The 22090-nt window shown below is 42.2% G+C and overlaps 1 protein-coding gene across 1 annotated transcript in view; it reads right to left on the bottom strand.

Moving 5' to 3' along the window:
* LOC119471390 (translation initiation factor IF-2-like) overlaps positions 1-17054 on the bottom strand; it is a 46930-nt gene extending 29876 nt beyond the window's left edge. The window contains exon 1 of the mRNA XM_037738928.1: positions 13748-17054. Coding sequence (XP_037594856.1) covers positions 13759-14481 — 723 coding nt within the window. The 5' untranslated portion in view covers positions 14482-17054 and the 3' untranslated portion in view covers positions 13748-13758. The remainder of the gene's footprint in view (positions 1-13747) is intronic.
* Between the last annotated feature and the right edge of the window lie 5036 nt (positions 17055-22090).

Below are 22090 nucleotides of genomic sequence, written 5' to 3'. Positions count from 1 at the left end.
TTCAAGGTGACATTCACATGTTCCAAGGTTTAGGACATGGACAGACTGGGGCCATAGTTAACACCACAAGTGCAAAATAAGTATTCCAAACTATAAATATTATATAAGCATAACTAATCACTTAACTGTATATAATATACAGATGCCCAACCACCATGCTTTTGAATGTGTTGGTAACTCATTTCATTTTTATTGTTGAGTAGTATTCCATTGCTATGGTTTGAATGTCCCCCCAAAACTCATAATGAAATTTAATTGTCATTGTAAGGTAAGGTTATGATGAAGCGCAAAGGCCCTCACCAGATGCTGGTGAGTCTATTTTGAGTGATATTAAAATTACTACCCTGGAGTTCTTTTAGTTTGTATTTACCCTGTGTATCTTTTTCCATCTCTTAATACCCAAATACCGATTCACTGGGCACTTTTCTAGGCAATGTGTATTATAAAATGGCAAGTGTCAGGATGCCCCTGAGTCCAAGTTTAGCTCCCAAGTTTGCAATAGGTGGCCTCAGCTGTCTCTGTGATCTTGTCACTGCATCCTGCTCATTTTAAAAATTATTTTTCTCTTCTACTTCTGTTTTGTTCATAACATCCCTCTCTTGTAGCCTAGTGGCACCTGGAAGGCACTCAGTAAACACTTGTTCAATGAATGAATGCACTCAAAGAGCATGCAGCCTTGTTAGAAAAATTAAATGCCTTTAAGAATATTTGCTGGCGCCAGGAGCAGTGGCTCACGCCTGTAATCCCAGTACTTTGGGAGGCCAAGGTGGGCGGATCACGAGGTCAGGAGTTTGAGACCATTCAGGAGTTTGAGACCAGCCTGGACAACATGGTGAAACCCCATCTCTACTAAAAATGCAAAAATTAGCCAGGTGTGGTGCTATGTGCCTGCAGTCCCAGCTACTCGGGAGGCTGAGGCAGGAGAATCCCTTGAACCCGGGAGGTGGAGGTTGCAGTGAGCTGAGATGGCACCACTGCACTCCGGCCTGGGCAGCAGAGCGAAACCCTGTCTCTACTAAAAATACAAAAAATTAGCCGGACGTGCTCACTTGAACCCAGGAGGCACAGGTTGCAATACGCCAAGATTATGCCACTATACTGCAGCCTGGGTGACAGAGCAAGACTCTGTCTCAAAAAAAAAAAAAAAAAAATTTATGGAGCCTCTTCCACACATATTACCGCTCCCATCTCACCTCTTACTTCGCTCCTCTCTTATCCTACCCTAACTGTATTGACCTTACTTCTGTTACGTAGATACACCAAGGTTGTTTCTGTTTCAGGATCTTTACATCAGCTCTCTCCAGATTTTTGCATAGCGCTCTCCATCATTCAGGTCCCTACTCAAATGTCACTTTCTCAGAGAACCTCCCCTGATTGCGCTATCTAAAATAGTACTCCACCTCCTCCCCTAATCTAAGCATTCTCTATGTGTGTTTTTTTTTCTTTTTTCTTTTTGAGTTGGAGTTTCGCTCTTGTTGCCCAGGCTGGAGTGCAATGGCACAATCTCAGCTCACCGCAACCTCTGCCTCCCAGATTCAAGCCATTCTCCTGCCTCAGCCTCCTGTGTAGCTGGGATTACAGGCGCCCACCACCATGCCCGGCTAATTTTTGTATTTTTAGTAGAGACGGGGTTTCACCATGTTGGTCAGGTTGGTCTCGAACTCTTGACCTGGTAATCCACCTGCCTCAGCCTCCCAAAGTGCTAGGATTACAGATGTGAGCCACCATGCCTGGCCTATGTGTGTGTTTTTAAAAATAAAATAGCAATTGTCACTTTAATCTTATATTACCTGTTTGGCCACATTCATCATATGTACCACCCACTAGAATGTAAGTTTTTTTCCAACTTTTAAGTTCCTGGGTACATGTGCAGGATATGGAGGTTTGTTAGACAGGTAAAGATGTGCCATGGTGATTTGCTGCACAGATCATCCTGTTGCCCAGGTATTACACCCAGCATCCATTAGCTATTCCTGATCCTCTCCCTCCCTTCATCCCCTACCCTCCAACAGGCCCCAGTAAATGTGGTTCTATGTATCCATGTGTTCTCATAATTTACCTCCCACTTATAAGTGTGAACATGCGGTATTTGGTTTTCTGTTCCTGCATTTGTTTACTAAAGATCATGGCCTCCAGCTCCATCCACATTCCTGCAAAGGACATTATCTTGTTCCTTTTTATGACTGCATAGTATTCTATGGTACATACATACCACGTTTTCTTTATCCAGTTTATTATTAATGGACATTTAAATTGATTCCATGTCTTTGCTATTATGAATAGTGCAACTACGAACATATGCATGCGTCTTTATAAAGAATGTATTTAATAAGCTCTTTAAGTGTCATGCATTTGTCTCATATATCACTATATCTCCATCTAGAGCAGTGCCTGAAACAGTAGAAACTCAATAAATTTTTGCTGGATGAGAATTTTCATTTACATTTTAGGAAAAGAAAAATTTGAACAAGTGTTATAATACGTACTTTTATAAATGAAGCAACTGAAGGTGAGATAGGTGCAGTAACTTGCCAGGAGGGCACACAGATAGAGCCAGGATTTGAATGCTTGTCCATTTGACTTCAAAGGTCATCCAATATCTTAGCCTCCATGCTACTTCTCATAATGAAGTGGAATACATACACAAAAGACTACCAAATCAAGTGCCAGTGGAGTGGCTTGAGGTTGTTTGGATGAGATGAGCAGAGATGGAGTCATCAGAGGGAGGGCAGTTGGTCTCATGCATGAGTGAGATTTGTAAAGATGGAGGCAAGAGAGAGGGCAAACCTTGGGCCTGTGCCTGCGATTGTCCACTGTGGCTTTGTCCTTGGCCAAAGAAGCCAAGCCTATCTTCTCCTGGGAGAGCAGTGAGGATGGAGGGCCAGCTGTGGGGTCAGGACTGTGTAAGCCGCATTCCTGGGCCTTTGTGTCAAACCTACCAACAAAGAACACTTTCCGAGGAGCTTTTGTGGACTGTGGTTAGGCCTGCAGTCAGGACTTGCATTCTAACTAGCCAGTGTAGCCTCTAGCAAGTTCAGAGCCACTTTGCAGCTCCCTGGCAATGGGGATGATCTGTGTGCTGGGGAAGGCAGCTGGGCTGAGAGAGGCTTTTGAACCACAGCATCTTTTTTAAGGAGGAGGGATGTTATTGTTGAACCAGGTAGGAGGTGACCTGGGAACCAGCCTCCCTGAAAAGGAGGAGGGAGGGAAGCAGCTATGGCCAGGGTTATATGGTACTCTTATTTCCTTCCTGATTAAAGATGTAGATGCCTTGGTACCCAAGCCCTGGAGGAGGCTCCCTCAACCTGAGAAAGCTCTGCGCCCCAGCTCATCCTGGGAGCCAGCTCCCCTGGGTGGTGCAGCACAGAGGGAAGGAAGGAGGTGGCAGTTCAAGGGCAGCAGCTGGGAGAAGCGTGTCAGTGTGCGAGGGAAGTGAAAGTTGGCCAGGAAAGGAAAGGGGAAGAAGGAAGAGCAGAGAGACAGCAGCAGCCCCGGGAAAAAGGGACAGCAGACCCTCAGAGGGGCGGGATTTTCCATCTTTCCTTGGAGGAGGGACTGGATCTTGGAACACCCTCCCTTCTCTGCCCCTCACACACAGCTTGTACCGAGGAGCAGATGTGAGGTCTGTGCCCACTCAAGCGTTCACAGTCTCCTCTCTTCAATACCCATCTGCTGGGCCTAATTCTTACCTCAAAAAGGCAACTCTTGATTATCCCTGAAGTTCTAAAAAAATAGGAACTGTGATTTTGGTCTAAGCTAAAGTTAATGATTTTTCCTCAAGGTTGTCTCCCAAGAAAAATGCTAAAAAAGTATGAAAAAAATTTGGTGTTGTTTAGGTAGAATGTAAGCTAGAGATATTCATTAGATAGATACTCATTAGATTTTATCACTGAAATGACACCATAGCACAAGTGCCAACTCTTTTTTTTTTGAACATTTAGTTTTTTGCTTTTTTAAAAATGTTAATTTTTATTTATTTATTTTTGAGGTGGAGTGTTGCTCTGTAGCCCAGGCTGCACTGCAGTGGTGCAATCTCAGCACACTGCAACCTCCGCCTGCCAGGCTTAAGTGATTCTCCTGCCTCAGCCTCCCGAGTAGCTGGGATTCCAGGCGCATGCAACCATACCTGGCTAATTTTTGTATTTTAGCAGAGGTGGGGTTTTGCCATGTTGGCCAGGCTAGTCTTGAACTCCTGACCTCAAATGATCTGCCTCAGCCTCCCAAAATGCTGGGATTACAGGTGTGAGCCACTGCACCTGGCAGGTTTTTTGCTTTTGATGAACTTGTCATTTCCAGCACTCTCTGCTTGCAATGTTCTCTCTTGTACCTGTGACACTGAGGGAAACTGTTAGATGCCATCAATTGTTCACTTGATGGACTACAAACTGTCTAGATGTAAGTCTGATCTGGAGTCTACCGGGGGAAGGGAAAGACTGGGTAAACTATAATCGTTTCAGTTCATGTCCATTGCCATTCAATTCTGAATTCTAAGATATGGCACCCAGTAGGCTCACTCTACATGTTTATTAAATGGAAACAATGTCCAAAAAGTTCAACTTTTATCAAAAAGCCTTTTAGGTGGTTAGAATCATGACTGTGGACTGTCTTCTAAATAGTTTAGTGTTCCATTATTCCCCTCCCCAATATATTTTGGATTTTAGGACCCACACAGGTCTGGGCCCTGAAGTCTAGGGCTTTGCCTCTGGAACCAGCAGTATTGGCCTGACTTGGGAGCTTATTAGAAATGTAGTCTCCAGCCCACCCTCAGATCCAAGGAATCAGGATCCACTTTTTAATATGATCCCCAAGTGATATGTGTGCATGTTAAAGTAGGAGAAACGCTGCTCTGAGGCATCTGACCAGGAGGCCCTCCCAGGCCCTGGCTTCAGAGTAGAGCTATTTGCATTTCAGGGTAGCACCACAGCACACACTGGGCAGAGTTCAAATTCCAGCTCTGCTGCAAACCTCATCACAGGGACGAATGACCCAAAAACAAAAACAAAAACCAAACTCACAAGAATAGTACAAAGAATTTCTGTATATACTTTACCTAGATTCATCAACTATTAACATTTTGCAATGTTTGCTTTAATGGTTTTTTTCTCTCTACCTATGTATGATGATTATTCCTGAATTCTTGGAGGGTTAATTACATATACCTGCATGTCTTTACCCTCAATACTTCAGGGTGTAGCTCCTAAAACAAGGACATTTTCTTCACAACCACGACACCAGGGACAGAACTAGAGGGAGGCTAACAAGGCCTGAGAGTGGGTAGACCCTCAAGGGGACTTCCTTCAACTTTGTACCTTACGGGAGCCTCTGTTGCCTCACCCTAGTTCTGGCCTGCATGCTATAGTTATCAAAATCAGGAAATCTAATGCTGACTCAATACTATTATCTAATCTATAGTCTATTATATATATAGTCTAATCTATAATCTATTATATATGTATAGTCTAATCTTTAAGCTATTTTCCAATTGTGCCTATTGTTCAATAAGGTCCTTTATAGCAACATTGTTTCCCCAGACTCAATTCAGTATCATGCATGACATTTAACTGTCCTGTGTATTTAGTCTCCTTCAACCTGGAACAGTTCCTCAGGCTTTGCTTTTACAACATTGACATTTTTGGAAATTATAGACTAGTTATGTTATAGAATGTCCCTTAATATGGGGACATGTTACTTTTTAATCTCTTAGTGGTTCAGTTTCATCACTTGTAAATTGGGAATAGTCCCTCTTTCATGTTGAATCAAATAGGTGAAGACATGTAATGGACTTGACACACGGCAGGTGCAGGTGGATTAAACAAGGAGCTGCCACCGATCGGGCATTTGTCAGCATCATGCCAAGTGCTCACACATATGTCTCATTTCATTTTTACCACAACTCCATGAGATGGGCTGTATTTCTACCCCTACTTCACAGAAGGATCTGAGACTTAAAATCTTTTGTCCAACGTCTCATAGCTAGTAAGGAGTGACATGGGGACTTGACCCAAGTCAGACTGCAAAGATTATTCACTTAGTGACATGCTTGTGATGCTTGCTAAAATCTAACTTTTTAAAACGTAAACTTTTCCTAAAGTTCACCATTTTAACCATTTCAAAGTTTATAATTTAGTGATTCTTAATATATTTACAATGTTGTACAACTCTCAGCACTATCTAATTCCAGAACATTTCCATCAACTCATGAAGAAACCCAATACCTCCCAATTTCCCACTCCCCCATCCTCTGACAACCACTAATCTATTAATCTACCTCTGTTTCTGTGGATTTGCATATACATAAAATGAAATACTACTAAGCAATAAAAAGGAACTAATTACTGATACACAGTAGCATTCCAGATCTCAAAAACAACACAGAGTGAAAGAACCCAAATTCAAAAGACTGCATAAGGAAAGATTCTATTTATGTGAAATTCTAGAAAAAACAAAGCCTTAGGAACAGACAGCATGGCAGTGGTTGCCTGGGGACAGGAGCATACGGTTGGGAGGCGGCACTGACTGCAAAGAGGCACAAGGGAGCTTTTTGGAGGCAGAGAGGTATTCTAATACTTGATTGTAGTGGTGGTTGCACATTGGATATATTTGCCCAAATGCATCAAACTGTCCACTGTGTAAAGTTTGTAATATGTAAATTATACCTCAAGAAGATTGTAAAAAAGGAAGAAAAACGTCCCAAGCATATCTGGTCCTGAATGAAGTTCAATTCATCAGCATGGCTTCCTTCATTGTCTGGCCTCAGATCTATCTTCCCAGCCTCATCTCCTGGTTCTCTGATGCTTGCCATGGGCAAGCCCAGTGTTGGGCACTCAAAGAACGTGGGGAAGGGGAGCCTCTATCTTCAGGGAACTCACAGTCTAATCTGAAAGCATAAAGAGAGGGTGGCCAACTGTGACATAGCAGGGCACCATTCCTAGAGGACCACTGAGTCTTAAAGGACAAGAACAAGAATATTCCAGACAGGGCCTGCATTCCAGTCATTTTTAATCTCAATTTTGAATCAAGTTTCAATCTAAAATTTTGAATAGGTAATTCATTTCTATGGCTGTATACTTTAAGCCAAAAAGATGACAGAGTTTATTTTATTGCTTTTAGAAATGTGGGAATCACTTGTAATGTTCAGGTTAGTCAATGTTAAGTAATTTTCAGGAGCAACTGGGATTATTTTAAAAATCACTGGGTTAAACTGGGTGTGGTGATGCATGCCTGTAGTCTCCAGCTGCTCAGGAGGCTGAGGCAGGAGGATCACTTGAATGCAGGAGTCTGAGTCCAGCCAAGGCAACACAGCAAGACCCCATTTCTAAAAAACAAAACCTAAAACACTGGGTTGACACTAAAATACCATGATTCTAACTTGTGCCAGGAGGTCCTTTGCTGGAGGGAAGAGCATCCCACCCCCGGGATGAAAAGGTTAAAGTTCTATATTCTCCTCACCCTTGGAAAGCTCCCATTCATAGGAGGTGGAACCCTTAAATAAAACAAAAGGAAAATAAAACCTTTCAAGCCTTTGCCTGCCCCTGTCAGAGATGTATCTGAGAACTGGCAGCAGCTTGGCTCCCTTTGAGTGCTTTGGAACTATGGTCTTCAAGATTTCTTGCTTTTCTCCTAAAAGAAATTTGAAAAACTGTATTTCATTTTTCTTTCCTTCTTCCTTCCTTTTTTTCTTCCTCTCTCCTTCCTTCCCTCTCTTTTGTTTCTTTCTTTTTTTAAATAACTGATTGGGTTTCATTCTGTCACTTAGGCTGGAGTGCAGTGGCATGATCATGGCCCACTGCAGCCTCAAACTCCTGGGCTCAGGCAGTCCTCTCACCTCAGCCTCCTGAGTAGCTGAGATTACAGGCATGAGCCATCATGCCTGGCTAAAACTGTGTTTCTTCTTGTACCTTTAAAAAAAAAAAAAATTTTTTTTATAGCGATGGGGTTTCACTATGTTAGTCAGGATTGTCTTGATTCTTGATCTTGTGATTCGCCCACCTCGGCCTCCCAAAGTAGTGGGATTATAGGCGTAAGCCACCGTGCCCGGCCTCTTCTTGTACTTTTAAAGGTCATATCTAAAATGTTTCATCACAAGTTTAAATAATAGTAAAGTTTGTTATTTCTGGCATAAGTATTGGCATTTTAAAATAAGATTGTTATGTCATTTTTTAAATGTATCCAAGGAAATTTAAAGATCATAATGCATCTCTCATCCATTTAAAAAATCCATGAACAAGCTTTTCTTTAAAAGAAATTTTACATCACTTTTTTTTTCTTATCTTGTATTTCCATTCCACGTACCCCTGAGCATTTCAATATAATATTTTAAGCTGAAGAGTCTTTTATTGACCAACCTAACACGTTTCCCTATAAAACAATTAAAAAAAAAATTCTTGACTGAGTCTGATAAGCTTAAAAAGCTCATTGTAATGATATAATTTTAATATCTAATTGATCTGAACAACATAAAATATTACATATTTTGTTATCTATTAAAATTAAAATTAAAATACAGGATATTTTTTGCTGAATGAAATAGAATTGAGTCAAAGCTAGTCCTAGTTTTCATTTCTATGGATGGAAGCACAAAACACCTCGTTCATTCATTTAACCAATATTTATTGAGCACCTCCTACATGTCAATAGCTAATCTAGGCACTTGGGATACATTGGTAAATACTACAGAGAAATCCTTGCCCTCATGGAGCTTACATTCTAGTTGGGGGTAACAGGCAATAAGCAATAAACACACACATAAGTAAATCATATAGTATGTTAGAAGTGCTACAGCAAAAGAGAAAGCAGAGTAAAAGGGCTTTGGGTGTACTGAGAGAGTTAAGAGTGGGCTGTGATTTTTAAAAGGTCAGGGTAGGCTTCAGTGAGGTAACTTTTGACCAAAGAAGGTGAGAGAGTTGGCAATGCAGATACCTGGGTGAAACACGTACAAGGCAGAAGGCACAGCCAGTGCAGAGGACCCAACTTGGGAGCATGGCTAGCATCTTCTAGGGTCAAGAAAAGAGGCTAGAACATATTGGAGAATGACTGATAGGAGACGAGATTTAGAGAGGTAATGCTCAGGCGTGGAGTGGTGGTGCTGATCTTACAGAACCCTTTAGATTATTGTAAGGATGTAGATTTTCACTCTAAGTGAAATAAGGATCATTTAATGCAGGAATTTAAGCAGAGAGAAGACACCTGACTTACATTTTAAAAGGATCATTCAAGCTATCATGTTGGGAAGAGGCAAGCATGAGAATAGGGAGAGTTTTTAGAAGATGAATCCAAAGATGAGATGATGGTGGCTCAGACCAGGGAGTAGTAGTGGAGGTGGCTCCGACTGTGGACTAGACATGGGCGTGAGAAAACAAGGGAGTCCACAATTGCTGGACAGCAGTAAGGATTTACTTGAGGTTCATGGTGATGAAATTAAAGTCAAACTACTCAGGGTTTTTGGTCTGAGCAACCTGAACAATAGTTATCAAACGAGAGGAAAGTTAGTGGGTTCAATAAGTTTGAGAGAGAATATTGCTCAGTCTGTGACATGTTTGAGGATATCAGAATCTGGAGTTCAGGTAAGAGGTCTAAGCTGGATATATAAATTTAGGAGTTGTCATCATATATGATGATATCATGTATCTTAGATGGTATTGAAAGTCAGGAGACTGGTAACATCAAGGAAATGAGTATAGATTAAAAAGAGTTCAAGGGACTGGGTGTGGGAGGCTCACACCTGTAATCCCAGCACTTTGGGAGGCTGAAGCAGGCAGATCACCTGAGGTCAGGAGCTGGAGACCAGCCTGGCCAACATGGTGAAACCCTGTTTCTACTAAAAATGGGCCAGGTGTGGTAGTGGGCACCTGTGATCCCAGCTACTTGGGAGGTTGAAGCAGGGAGAATTGCTTGAATCTGGGAGGTGGAGATAGCAGTGAGACAAGATTGCACCACTGCACTCCAGCCTGGGCACAAGAGAGAGACTCTGTCTCAAAAAAAAAAAAAAAAAAAAAGAATTCAAAGAATGAGCCCTGGTTAAGGGGTCTGAGAGAAGAGATGGAACCCAGCAAAGAAGACAGGGAAGGAGGAACCATGAATGAAGGAGGAAAACCAAGAGGATATGGTTAAAAAAAAGTGAATTAAGTGATTAGTTGTGTCAGCTGTTACAGATACGTCAATCAAGATGAGAATTGAGACTAGATCATTGGGTTTAGCCAATGTGAAGTTCATTTTTGGCCTCCACAAGAGTAGTTTTGATAGAGTGGTAAGGACGAAAGCATGAATGGAGTTTAAGAGAGGGTGGGAGACCTACCACTCAGCTGATGATCTATAATATGCCACATATGTAACCTGGTGTGTAATGATTCCACTACATATATATGTAGTCTTAACATATGTATCATGCGTGACATATTTTTGAACTTTATATAAATGGTATTGTATGGTATGTATTCTGCTGCTGTGGGAGAACTGCAGACAAAGTATAGAAAACTCTCTTAGAAGCTTTGTTGCAAAGGGAGTAGAGAAATGGGTGATAGTTGACAGTAGAAATAAGTCAAAGAGAAGAATCTGTAGGACTGGAAAAATCACAGCTGCTTGTAAGCTTATTGGAATGACCCAGTAGAGGAATATTGATAATATAGAATACAGGGATAATTGCTGGAGTGACAGTGAGGATCTTGATTAGGCAAGATAGGACTGAGATCTGTGTCTTGGTGACAATGCTCCTTTAGCTAGGAACATGGCAATTCAACCATGTGAGGATGGGAAAGGCAGAGTAGAGGCTGGTATATGGGTGTGGGTTATGTTGAGATTCTGTGGAAGTTTTTCTCTTATTGCTTCAATTTTCTCAAACAAGGGTATTAACTGAGGATGATCAAGGGGAGGACATGCGAGTTAGAGGACAGAGAAGGTACAAAATCCAGAAGAATGGAGGAGGGAAGTAGAACTGCTGGACAGCACAAAGGGTCTAACTGAGGTTCATAGTGATGAAATTAAAGTGAAAGTACTCAGTGTGATTGTGTTCTTCTCTAGCCACATTCAGATGCGTGAGTGCTAGCCTGAATCAGGATTGTGGCTTTGCCAAGCAAGCATAACAAAGGGAGAGAAAGGCAACGAGGCTGAGGGCATGTATAAGAGTGATTGTGATTGACCAGGGGTTGAGGCTGGGTGAGAGCAGATATGAAGGTTCAAGAATTGTTGGAATTAGAGTACTACAGGGAGTGACCTGGAAGACTAAGGTGGTGACTGGAGTGTGAGATGTTTGAAACTGAGATAATGAAGAAGTTGCAGAGTCTGATAAGGCTAATGTGATTATGACCATGGGAGTAAGCGGCTGAGGTAGGGTATGTGCAAGTTAGAGGTCAGAGAAGGTACAAAATCCAGAAGAGTGGTGCAGGGATGTATAACAGAATTCCTGAACAGCATTAAGGGTCTACCTGAGGTTCATGGTGAACAGCGGGGGTCTCCAGCCAATAGCCAGGAAGAGACTGAGGCCCTCAGCCCTGCAGCCTGCAAGGAACTGAATGTTGCCAACATCCACATGAGCTTGGAAGCAGATCCTCTGTCCCAGCCTCACTTTGTAGAGGACACAGCTAAGCCATGCCTTGACTCCTGACTCAGAGTAACTGTAAGATCACAAAATTGAAGCAATGAGAGATCCCTGGAGAAGAAGAAAAGGAACTGAGAGGCCAGGGTACAGGGAAGATCTTATAACCGCCTAGCACTAGGACAGAAGTGGCATGAGAGTGACTGACAGGAGCAAATTGTGCAGAGATAAAGGGGAGTGAGGTCAGCGATAGAGGTACTGGATAGCAAGATTTAAAGCTACTGGTTTAGAGGAGGGGGATGGCTTGAAAGCAGTGTTGAGAAGCAAGAAGGAAACCTACCTCACCTCCAGGCACTGAGAGGCTGAAGGCTGAAAACACAGTTGCCACTACTCGAGAGGTGGAAGGAGCAGTTGTCCAGGGCAAAGCTGGGGTTTCCCTTAAGTAAAAAGGTGAAGGGAACCTGAAGGGAAATTCTGAGAAGAGGCTGAGCTTATAGGGAATGCCATTTGCATAAATAAATGGATAGTGTTGTAGACAGAATCTAAAGAAGGCCCATATGATCCCCACCTCCTGGTGTTCATGCCTTTGTGTGTCTCCTTCCCCTTCAGTGTCGGTATTGCCTGTGATTTGCTTCTGGCCAGCAATGTATGGCAAAAGTGACAGGGTATGAGTGATACTGTGTATGTGACGATGTTACATAAGATTGAAACCAATGTCTTGCTGAGACTCTCCCCATTGCTGGCTTTGAAGAAGCAAGCTGCCATATTGTTAGCTTCCCTATGGAGAGGACCACATGGCAAGGAACAGAGGGGTTCTTCAGCCAACAGCCTGTAAGGGACTGAGGCCCTCAGTCCTGCAGCCTGCAAGGAACTGAATGATGCCAACAACCACATGAGCTTGGAAGCGGATCCTTTGTTCCAGCCTCACTTTGTAGAGAACCCAGCTAAGCCATGCCTTGTCTCCTGACCCAGAGAAACTGTAAGATCATAAATGTGTATTGTTTTAAGCTTCTATATTTGTGCTGATATTGTTATACAGCAATAGATAACTAATACAGATGAAATGGAAGAAGTGTAGTTTTAACAATGTCTCAATTTTTTTAAAACTTCTTCTGAGGTGTATTACCTAAGAATCACATATTGAACTATTATTAAATCATGTTTAGTAATCTATCAGCTGACAGACCTTCCTTCAGTTTTGCTGACAGAAAAGATTGGAAAACCATCTGACTTGCAAAATAACTTAAAACCCTTCACCTAAGGTCATTTACTTTCTCAGCATAGATACTGGTATTTGAATTGCAGGAGAGGTTCTGCATTGACCGAGTGCACCTTAGTAATGGGTGAGAATTGTGACTTTCTTTTGTAAGGTGGGAGGGAGAAGGACAGTTTTGAAAACAGGTGCTGTGTCCTTAGCTCCCTTCTCAAGCTGGGCAATTTTAGAAAATAGAACATATAGCAATGGAAGATATGGAAATGAAATCCCTTAAAACTGGTTTTCATAAACCCCAGTGGTAAGAGAACACCAGTTTGAAGCTTCAGGGGCCTTCTGATAAAAAAAAGGGAATGGCCCAGGATGTGGAGGACAGAATGAAGCACTGAGGATGCGTGGCGAAGGCGTGCGGTGGGTGGAGGTTTCTGGACTACGTGACCTAAGAAATGACTTTAGAACTGGCTCATCATTAGTTTTGGAGGGACTAAAACTAGACTCAAAGTAGTTCCTGCTTGGTGAAAATATATCATTAATGCGTTTTAAATTAAAAAATAAATGTACGTGTCTTGTAAAAAATGAAATAAAAGAAGCATAAAGCCAAAAGCAGAGCCTATGCCTTTCCCCACCGAACAAACAGATAACCTAGTTAATAAGTGTGTAGTAGGAGTCGAAGTTCCCCTCCAGCTCCGAGAGTGCTCTACATCTCTTCCAACAAAACCACTCACACTCGCAACGCCTGGCAAGGCTCTTCAGTGCGGAATTCCTTGACTGTCCTGTGCGTCTCTCGAGTTTAAACACCTCTGGAGCTCGAGATTCGGGGCTGCCAGAAACGGAATATGCGGCCAGCGTCTGTTTCTTCCCGAAGTGAACTCCCACAACCTAGCCACTTTCTCCTCCGAGCTGTCGATTGGCTGTTGAAGGCCAATTTTTGTGCCTACGCAGGTCCTCAACACAAAACAAAAAACCAACAAAGGCCGGGCTAATCACTGTTTATAAACACTTACTGGACGCCCACTCAACGCCGAGCTCTCCTGCGCAGCTTGGGTACTTTTTTGCAAAGAGATGCCAATGTCCCCGGCGACCACTCCCTCAAGCAGGCCTTCGCCCTCCGCCCGCGTCGCGGCCCAGGCCCAGCCCCAAGCCGGGACTCAGAGCCGCCAGCCGGCTGGCGCTGCCCTGCAAGCGCCTGCGCAGAGCGACCCTCCCCGTCACTCGGGGCGGGGGACGGGAGGCGGGGGCAGCCGGGAGAAAGGAAAGCTGCGGGGGAAAAGGGCCAAACCCTGAAATTACCCGGATGTGGTCCCCGCGCGCGCATGCTCAGTGTCCTCTCGACAAGTTGGCAGCAACAACACGGCCCTGGTCGTCGTCGCCGCTGCGGTAACGGAGCGGCTCGAGTGGCGGAGCCTGCGTTCGCGCCCTCCTGCTCTCCTCGGGAGGCCTTTCTCGCCCTCCCCTCAGCTCCGCAGGCGCCCAGCGGGTGGGAGCGGGTGAGGGGAGCCGGGTGCCTCGCGAGAGAGGCCCCCCGCCGCGGGGCTGCCCGGGAGCTCGAGGCGGTCAGGTCGGCGCGGGCAGCGGTGCGACGCTGAGGAGAGGCGGCCTGGCCGGGACGCCTCGGGGCGGGGGCCGAGGAGCTCTCCGGGTCGCCGGGGAAAGCGACGGGCCCGGCGCCTCCGCGGACCAGCAGCGGCGGGAGAGCGGACTCCCCTCGCCACCGCCCGAGCCCAGGTAACCGCGCCATGTCCCCTCCCCTTCCCCCGGCCGGGCCCGCGCACCCCGCCCGCGGCTTCTCCGCCCCGGGGCGGGCTCCCGGGGGCAGCAAGGAGCGCGCGGATCCGCTGGGAGAGCGACCGCGGCTACCTGACGAGCCGGGCCGGGCGGGCTGGGTGAGTGCCGGGTGGCGGTGCCTCGCGTCCCTCCGGCTCCCAGCTCCGCTTGCAGCTCGTGGGAGAATCAAGTTAAACTCGGACGGGACTCCTGCCGCGGCCGCCGCTCCTCTTTGTTGTTCTGAAGTAGTTTTTCGGTCGCCCGGGCCGAGCGCGTTGGGTCGGCTGGAGTGTGTTGCCTTACGGTCTAAATGAAAGTTGTAAATTGTTTGTCTTAATTTGTTTTCTCCAGCCAATTTCTGTTTTCTCTTTGTCCTTTACTTTCTCTTCCTAGTCGTGTCAATGCCAGTTTACGCTTCTGTCTTTGATATGTTTAGTTTTTGAGTGCTGAGAGTGACGGTGGTATGCCGGACACATTCTTAGCACCTAACTGAACCCCTTCTTCCCCCTATATAACATGCTTCCTAATAAAAGACACAGTAGATCTTACTGTTAGCACTACATGTACTGAGAGTGAAATTGGTGTAGGTGGAGGGCGGTGGCTCCATCACTTGCCCCAAACTGCTGTTAGGATTTCTCAAACTAGATTTTCAAAGACACGAGTGTGTTTAGTTAACCTGAAAGATTTATTTGCTGGTGCAGAGGTTTTACAAAGCCCTGCTGAAGATTGATAGCTGTTTCCCCTCAAAAACCTAAGTACATTTGTTTTTAATAAAACACACACACACACATTTATTTCCAAATTAGTTTCTTAATGCATTTAGTTTTTGCACCGTAGTTTAAGGTGGAATTGCCAGTTATTTAGGAATAATAAATATAACAAGATAATAAGGGAATTAGCCTGAGTTGACTTTCTGCAGACATACAATCTTAGCTAATTTTTGTTAATAACCTTTGACTTTTGTCGGAATTAGAATCCTTTTAGTCTTAGTAGCAGCTTGGTTACTCGAGTATTTAAGAAGTAGGTTCACTACTTTTTGCTGGCAAAAAACATTTAGAGTCTCAGAAAAATGAAATGCATAATGTTGTAATTAGGTTTAGAACATGCCATTTGAATAATTTTTATGGTGGATTTCATATAGGAAGTTCTAAAGTGTAACTTTTTTTATGCTAAGGACTTATTCTCTCTATATTGGAAAGTTCTGATGTGATTAGTACATAACATTCCAAACTGTAAATGATTAACATTTAAAAACATGGATTTTTAAAATTAATGTTTCTTCCATAATGCTGTCATGATTTTGTATACTTAAATGTGTTCCTTACAGAACAAATGTAATAGAGATAGGCCAAGCATTTATAATTTGGAGTAGCTTTAGATCTAAAGATGGTGATGAATTATGTAGGCTGAAGTTGTTGGAATTAAAACTAAAAGCTTCTTTAGATAAAATTGTTATAACATTTGACTTTGTTAATAGAAGTGGCTTTTTCTTTGCTTTCCAGGTTTTGGGGTGAGTTTTAGAGAAGTATTGCATCTTGGCTTGTTTATTTTTGAAGTGGGGGTGTATGTCTCTGTTTAGGTCAGTGCCTTCAGTGTAAATCTTGAGTTTAGAAAAAAAAACAAATTGCAAATCTGTTTTTCAGACTTAATGAAAATTTGTGCTGAGAAAGTCACTTTGAAATATTTTGGAATAAGTTTTACGTGGATGATTGACTTTTTATGATAGTTTTGCCGCTTGAAGCAATTCTGCCTATACTAGGAAGCAGCAAATCTTATTTTAGAAAACTTGTGCTTCACTTTCTTAAGCTACATTTTAGTCGAGCGATTGTGTGTGAATTCCTTTTCTGTATTCCCCTTCAGTTTTTTGTTTCCCCCCAAATTAAGGAGCAAGCATTAGCCTAATTTATACTGCCCAGTCACACTGCAGCTCTCCCACTTGGAAGCAGTTTCTTTCTGATTGAGCCAGTGTTATAGTAACATCATTAGACACTATTCTAATTGAGGTGTGAATTACTGAGGCCTTACTAGGGAGGTTAACCCTATAGCATCTGCAGGATTTATTATATATAAAATGCATATTTAGGCTTGTCTAAATTTTTGCCTATTTTGGTGAAAACAAGTTTTGCCGATGTTTAAACTTAGTTCATTTTGTCCTCTCTAGTTCATATCTAACCTTTTTTTCCATTTTTAATTCAGTGATTTTGTTTTAGAGTGACTGGTTCTTTAAGCATCTTGTAATAGCCATTTCAGCGCTCATTATATATGTTTGGATTTCTTTTTGTTGTTGTTGACCTGGAAGACTGTGTAGTTACGAAGAAAAAAAATTTTTTTTTTTTTTTTGCTTAGATTGATGATGAATGGTGGCTCTGAGATGACTGTTAATTGTGTATAAAAGTAACCTGACAAAAAATGTTTTGTTATCTACAGTTAAAGGACTTAGACCAGAATAACACAGCATTTTTTTATTCTTCTTTTTTTTTGGGGGGATGGAGTCTTGCTCTGTTGTCCAGGCTGGAGTCCAGTGGTACAATCTCGGCTCACTGCAACCTCTGCCTCCCAGGTTCAGGCAGTTCTCCTGCCTCAGCCTCCCGAGCAGCTGGGATTACAGGCATGTGCCACCACAGTGCCTGGCTAATTTTTGTATTTTTAGTAGAGACAGGATTTCGCTACGTTGGTTAGGCAGGTCTTGAACTCCTGACCTCAGGTCATCCACCCACTTTGGCCTCCCAAAGTGTTGGAATTACAGGCGTAAGCCTCTGTGCGTGGCCATAACACAGCATTTAATACAGTTTTGTAAAATTATCAAATTTTGGACTTTTGTTCAACAGTTGATGAAGTCTCAATTGTTGCAAAATGAGAAATTCAAACAGTTGACAAATATATCTAGATATATTCATTTGAGCTACTTGTAGAGTGATGCTGTTTGCATATGCCAAGCATACACTTGATCATAAGTGAGATTTAGAAGTTTTGGATTTTTTTTTCTCTTTCTAAAATGTGTAATTTTGGTGATGGGAAATTTGACTGAATCCAGTTTCTCAGGAACAAAGTATTTTAGGTTGTGTCACCTTGACACTATTACATGGTGTATCCAGCATCCGGGAATATTTGTTTTTAACTATGAAAGTGAGTGAAACCTAGAGTAGTGCTTACATATGTAAAACTAAGATGGTAGATAGTTGGATTCTTATAATTTATAAGGTTCTTATAATCTAAGTCTCGGTAAGTTGCTAGTGCAAATTATAGATCAGACAGATAAGTATCAAAGACCAGTCATAAAGAGGGTCTGTTAACATTTTAATCAGCTTAAAATTGGCGATAATGGTAAAGACCTTTCGACTCAAAGACTTTTTTTATTTCATTATTTACATTTCAAATGCGAATTTTTTGCAGTTTGGAAAACTTGTAAATGTGTTGAATTTATCTTTTTTTGAGACAAAGTCTCGCTCTTGTCCCCCAGGCTGGAGTGCACTGGTATGATCTGAGCTCACTGGAACCTCTGCCTTCTGGGTTCAAGCCATTTTTCTGCCTTACCCTCCCAGGTCGCTAGGATTACAAGCACCTGCCATCACGCCTGGCTAATTTTTGCATTTTTTGGGGGGAAACGGGATTTCGCCATGTTGGCCAGGCTGGTCTTGAACTCCTGACCTCAGATGATCTGCCAGCCTCAGCCTCCCAAAGTGCTGGGACTACAGGTGGGAGCCATCTCGCCCAGCCGAATTTATCTTTTTATTGACTTTTTTACTCCCAAGGCTTAGGGCAATGGTCTCTCCTCTCCTTCTCCCTCTCCCTCTCTTTCACTTTCTTTCTCTCTCTTTGTCTTTCTTTCTCCCTTTCTCTTTCTTTCTCCCTTTCTCTTTCTCTTCTTTTTTTTTTTTTTTTTTTTTTTTTTTTTTTTTTTTTTTTTTTTCATCTTGCTCAGTGCCCCAGCCTAGAGTACAGTATTGCAATCATAGCTAACTGCAGCCTTAACCTCCCAGGCTCAAGCAGTCCCACCTCAGCCTCCCTAGTAGCTGGAACTACAGGCATGCACCATCACACCTGTCTAATTTTTTTTGAAAATTTTTTGTAGAGACAGGGTCTCCCTCTGTTGCCCTGGCTGATCTTGAACTCTTGGGTTCAAGTGATCCTTCCACCTTGACCTCTCAAAGCTGCTGGGATTATAGGCGTGAGCCACCATGCCTGGCCAGTAGTTTTCAATCTTGGCTGTACTTTTAGATATCTTGGGGAGTTTTACAAAATACCGATGCCCGAATTCCAGCCCCAGAAATTAATGTGATTTGGCTGGTCTGTGGTGCAGCCAGGTTAGCTCTCCACAGTGATTGAGCCATTAGGGTCCTCTGACTTTTCCTTTTGAACTGTTTCACTTGTGTTAGCTTTACATTCTTTAATACGGTGAAATACACATGCACAGTGTAGTCATTTCACACTTAATGGGTCTTTTGAAAGTATTGCCATATTTGTTTTGCTTCTGTGTCTGTCTCTTTTCTTTCTCTCCCCCTTCCTATCACATGTTTCTTTCTCCTGTTTCTTTCTTTACTTTCAGTTTATTTGAACTCTCTGGTAGTAAGTTTTTAGGAAACTGTATTTCCCATTATGAGAAGTTAGTATATCATCACTCTTTTAAATAGGAAGTTACTCTTCTTTTAAAGTATATTCTCAAATGCTTACTTGTACTCCTTTTAGAGACTAATTACTTTAAGTCCCTAAGTTAGCATCTAACTCCCGGTGGGCTTGATGTGATGGCTTACTCTTCTAGTCTCAGCACTTCCTGAGGCTGAGGTGGGAGGATCACTTGAGCCCAGGATTTCAAGGCTAGCCTGGGCAACAAAGTGAGACCTTTACTCTTAAAAATAAATAAATAAATAAATGAATAAAACTCCCAATGCAAATTGTCTTCTTAGGGGGTTAATCTACTTGGAAACCATAATGTTTTCTAGCCACCAGTTAACTAGCCACTTAGCCGGTTTTTGAGACGCAGGTTGCATTGGGCTTTTTCTGTCAGGGCTTAACTTACACACTGCAAGACAGTTGCTCAGCTAGGCCAGCTAGCTAGTACGTCTTTAGAGATCATCGAGGGCATGTTCAGCTCTCCATTTACATCACCTGAAGTAGGTCCCAAGTGCTGGGCTATGGAGTACTTTCATCTCTGTCCCTGGAAAAGCTGTTTTAAAAAATAAAAATATTTTTTCCCTGCCTGATTGCAACACACATGCTGCTTCAGAATGGCAATGGAGTGGAGGAGACTTGGGAATCTGCATTTTTTTAAAAGTATCTCTTGATTCTAAGGGCTTTGTTTATTTTAGTATGCTTATCCTTGTTGCTTTATTTGTCCATTTGTCTTTCTGTTTTTTTAGAGATAGTTCACTAAGGCTGGAGTGCAGTGACACCATCATAGTCCACTGTAATCTTCAACTTCTGGGTTCAAGAGATCTTCCCGCCTCAGCCTCTAGAGTAGCTAGGACTACAGGCATGTACCACTATGACTGGCTGATTTTTAAAAATTGTTTTGTAGAGATGGGGGTCTCGCTTTGTTGCCCATGCTGGGCAAATCTTATTTATGATTTACAACTAGGACTGCTACTGAATATTTATTTTTATAGTAAGGTATTATTTCTGTAACTTAATATGGATGAATGTATGCTATTCAGGTCTTTTCAAGTCAAAATATATTTCTAAATGTAAACTGAATTAAGGATATTTGTCAGTGATATTCACTAGTGAATTCTAGAGCATATGATACCAGTAAATGGTCAGTCATTGTAAAAATTGAATCATCTAGTGAAAGGATGACTGGAAATAATATTTAATGGGGTAAGCTAAGCCAGGAATCATTGTACATAAACATATTAGGTGTGTCTTACGTCTTAAATATGCCTACTAAAACTAGTTGAAGGAATAATGTGCATAGATGTTAAAATAATGAAAGGGCTGGCTAATTGTAAAGAAAAATGATACAACTTCTATGTAATTAGTCTTTTTAATCAGTTGCATATATTCATAATATTTAATTTGTAAAGTAAAGATTGTAGACTAGATAAGTGCTCTGTAAAACTAACAGAACCTCTGACTTCCATAGTGCTTTTTAAAGGTACAGCCCCACCCTTGATTGTAGTTAGTGGAACTTGCCTAACCTGCAGGGGATTTTGATTCACCCCCTTTGAAGAAATAGGCTAGATGGCTTGATAGTCTCTTTGATTTAAGCTTTATGAAACACATTTTTCAGTTATCAGTTATTAAAATTCAGTTTAGTTTCCACCATCTTTTAAAACAGTGGTTCCCAAAGTATTGTCCACAGACTCCTGGAGATCCCTAAGATCCTTATATTTAAGGGGCTCACAAAATCAAAATTATTTTCATAATGAAACTGACACATTATTTGCCTTTTCACTGTGAGAACATTTGTATGGATGGTGAAGGAGCAGTGGTGGGTAAACTGCCAGGACTTTAAAATGCATCTAGGCAGTTGTACCAAAGGTATGAGTTCTTATTTTGTTCTTTATAGTTAAACACACGTTAAGCATTTGAAAAAATGCCAGTTTCACTTAATAATCCCCTTTCTGCAGCAGTAAAAAGGTTTAATTTTAAAATCTCTACCCTGGAGTACATTATCTTTTTAATATTCAATGTGATTAAATGGGAAGTATGCATAAAGCATTTCTGCACATTGAAGTACAGTGTTCTTTTCTAGGAAAAGCACTTGTGTGATTTAGCTGCAAGCTGAACTAGCTGCTTTTTAATGGGACACCATTTTTGTTTTTATATAACAGAATGACAGATAAGCCATAGCTATTTAGATTTGAGTATTTGGCAGGTAATTCCTTGGAAATGAATAAGTGAGACAGCCACTTCAAGGAAAACATTTATAGCCAGTGCTAAAATTAGATTTTTGGGAAACACCTATCTGTCACTATGAACTTGCCAGTTTCTTAATACTTAAAGACTTTTCTGATAAGATGGGTGGTGATATTAAGGAATGTGATCTAACAAAAATATGTTGGGCTGGGCACCGTGGTGTACACCTGTATTTGTAGCACTTTGGGAGGTGGAGGTGGGAGAATTGCTTTTGACCAAGAGTTCAAGACCCCGTTTCTACAAAAACATATAAAAAAATTAGCCAGGTGTAATGGCATGTGCCTGTAGTTCTAGCTGCGCAGGAGGCTTAGGTGAGAGTATTGCTTGAGCCAGGGAGTTCAAATCTGCATTAAGCTAGAATCATATCACTGCACTCCAGCCTGGGCTACAGAGTGAGACTGTGTTGTGGATGTGTGTAAGGGGCAGAGGTGGGGGTGGGAGGAGTATGAGGAAGTGTGTCAACATTAGGAAAATCTGTATAAGTCATTGAACCAGTATTTTCCCGAATGACCAATTTATGTTACAAAATCATGAATGGGCAGGCGATCCATTCAAAGTACAGCATAGACAAATGCATTTTTATGTATCGGAGCCAAAAAGTTCGTTGATACAGGTTCAGATTCCACATTGTAACTAACCTTTAAGAATTGCCACTTGAATTTTGGTGTTGAGTAAAAGATGAATATCCATTATTTTCTGAAAAGGCTATTAAAATACCCCTCCAGTGA

This window comes from Cebus imitator, unplaced genomic scaffold (assembly GCF_001604975.1).
Source record: "Cebus imitator isolate Cc_AM_T3 unplaced genomic scaffold, Cebus_imitator-1.0 Scaffold60, whole genome shotgun sequence".
In the NCBI taxonomy this organism is placed as follows: domain Eukaryota; kingdom Metazoa; phylum Chordata; class Mammalia; order Primates; family Cebidae; genus Cebus; species Cebus imitator.
This window is presented reverse-complemented; position numbering and strand designations above follow the sequence as displayed.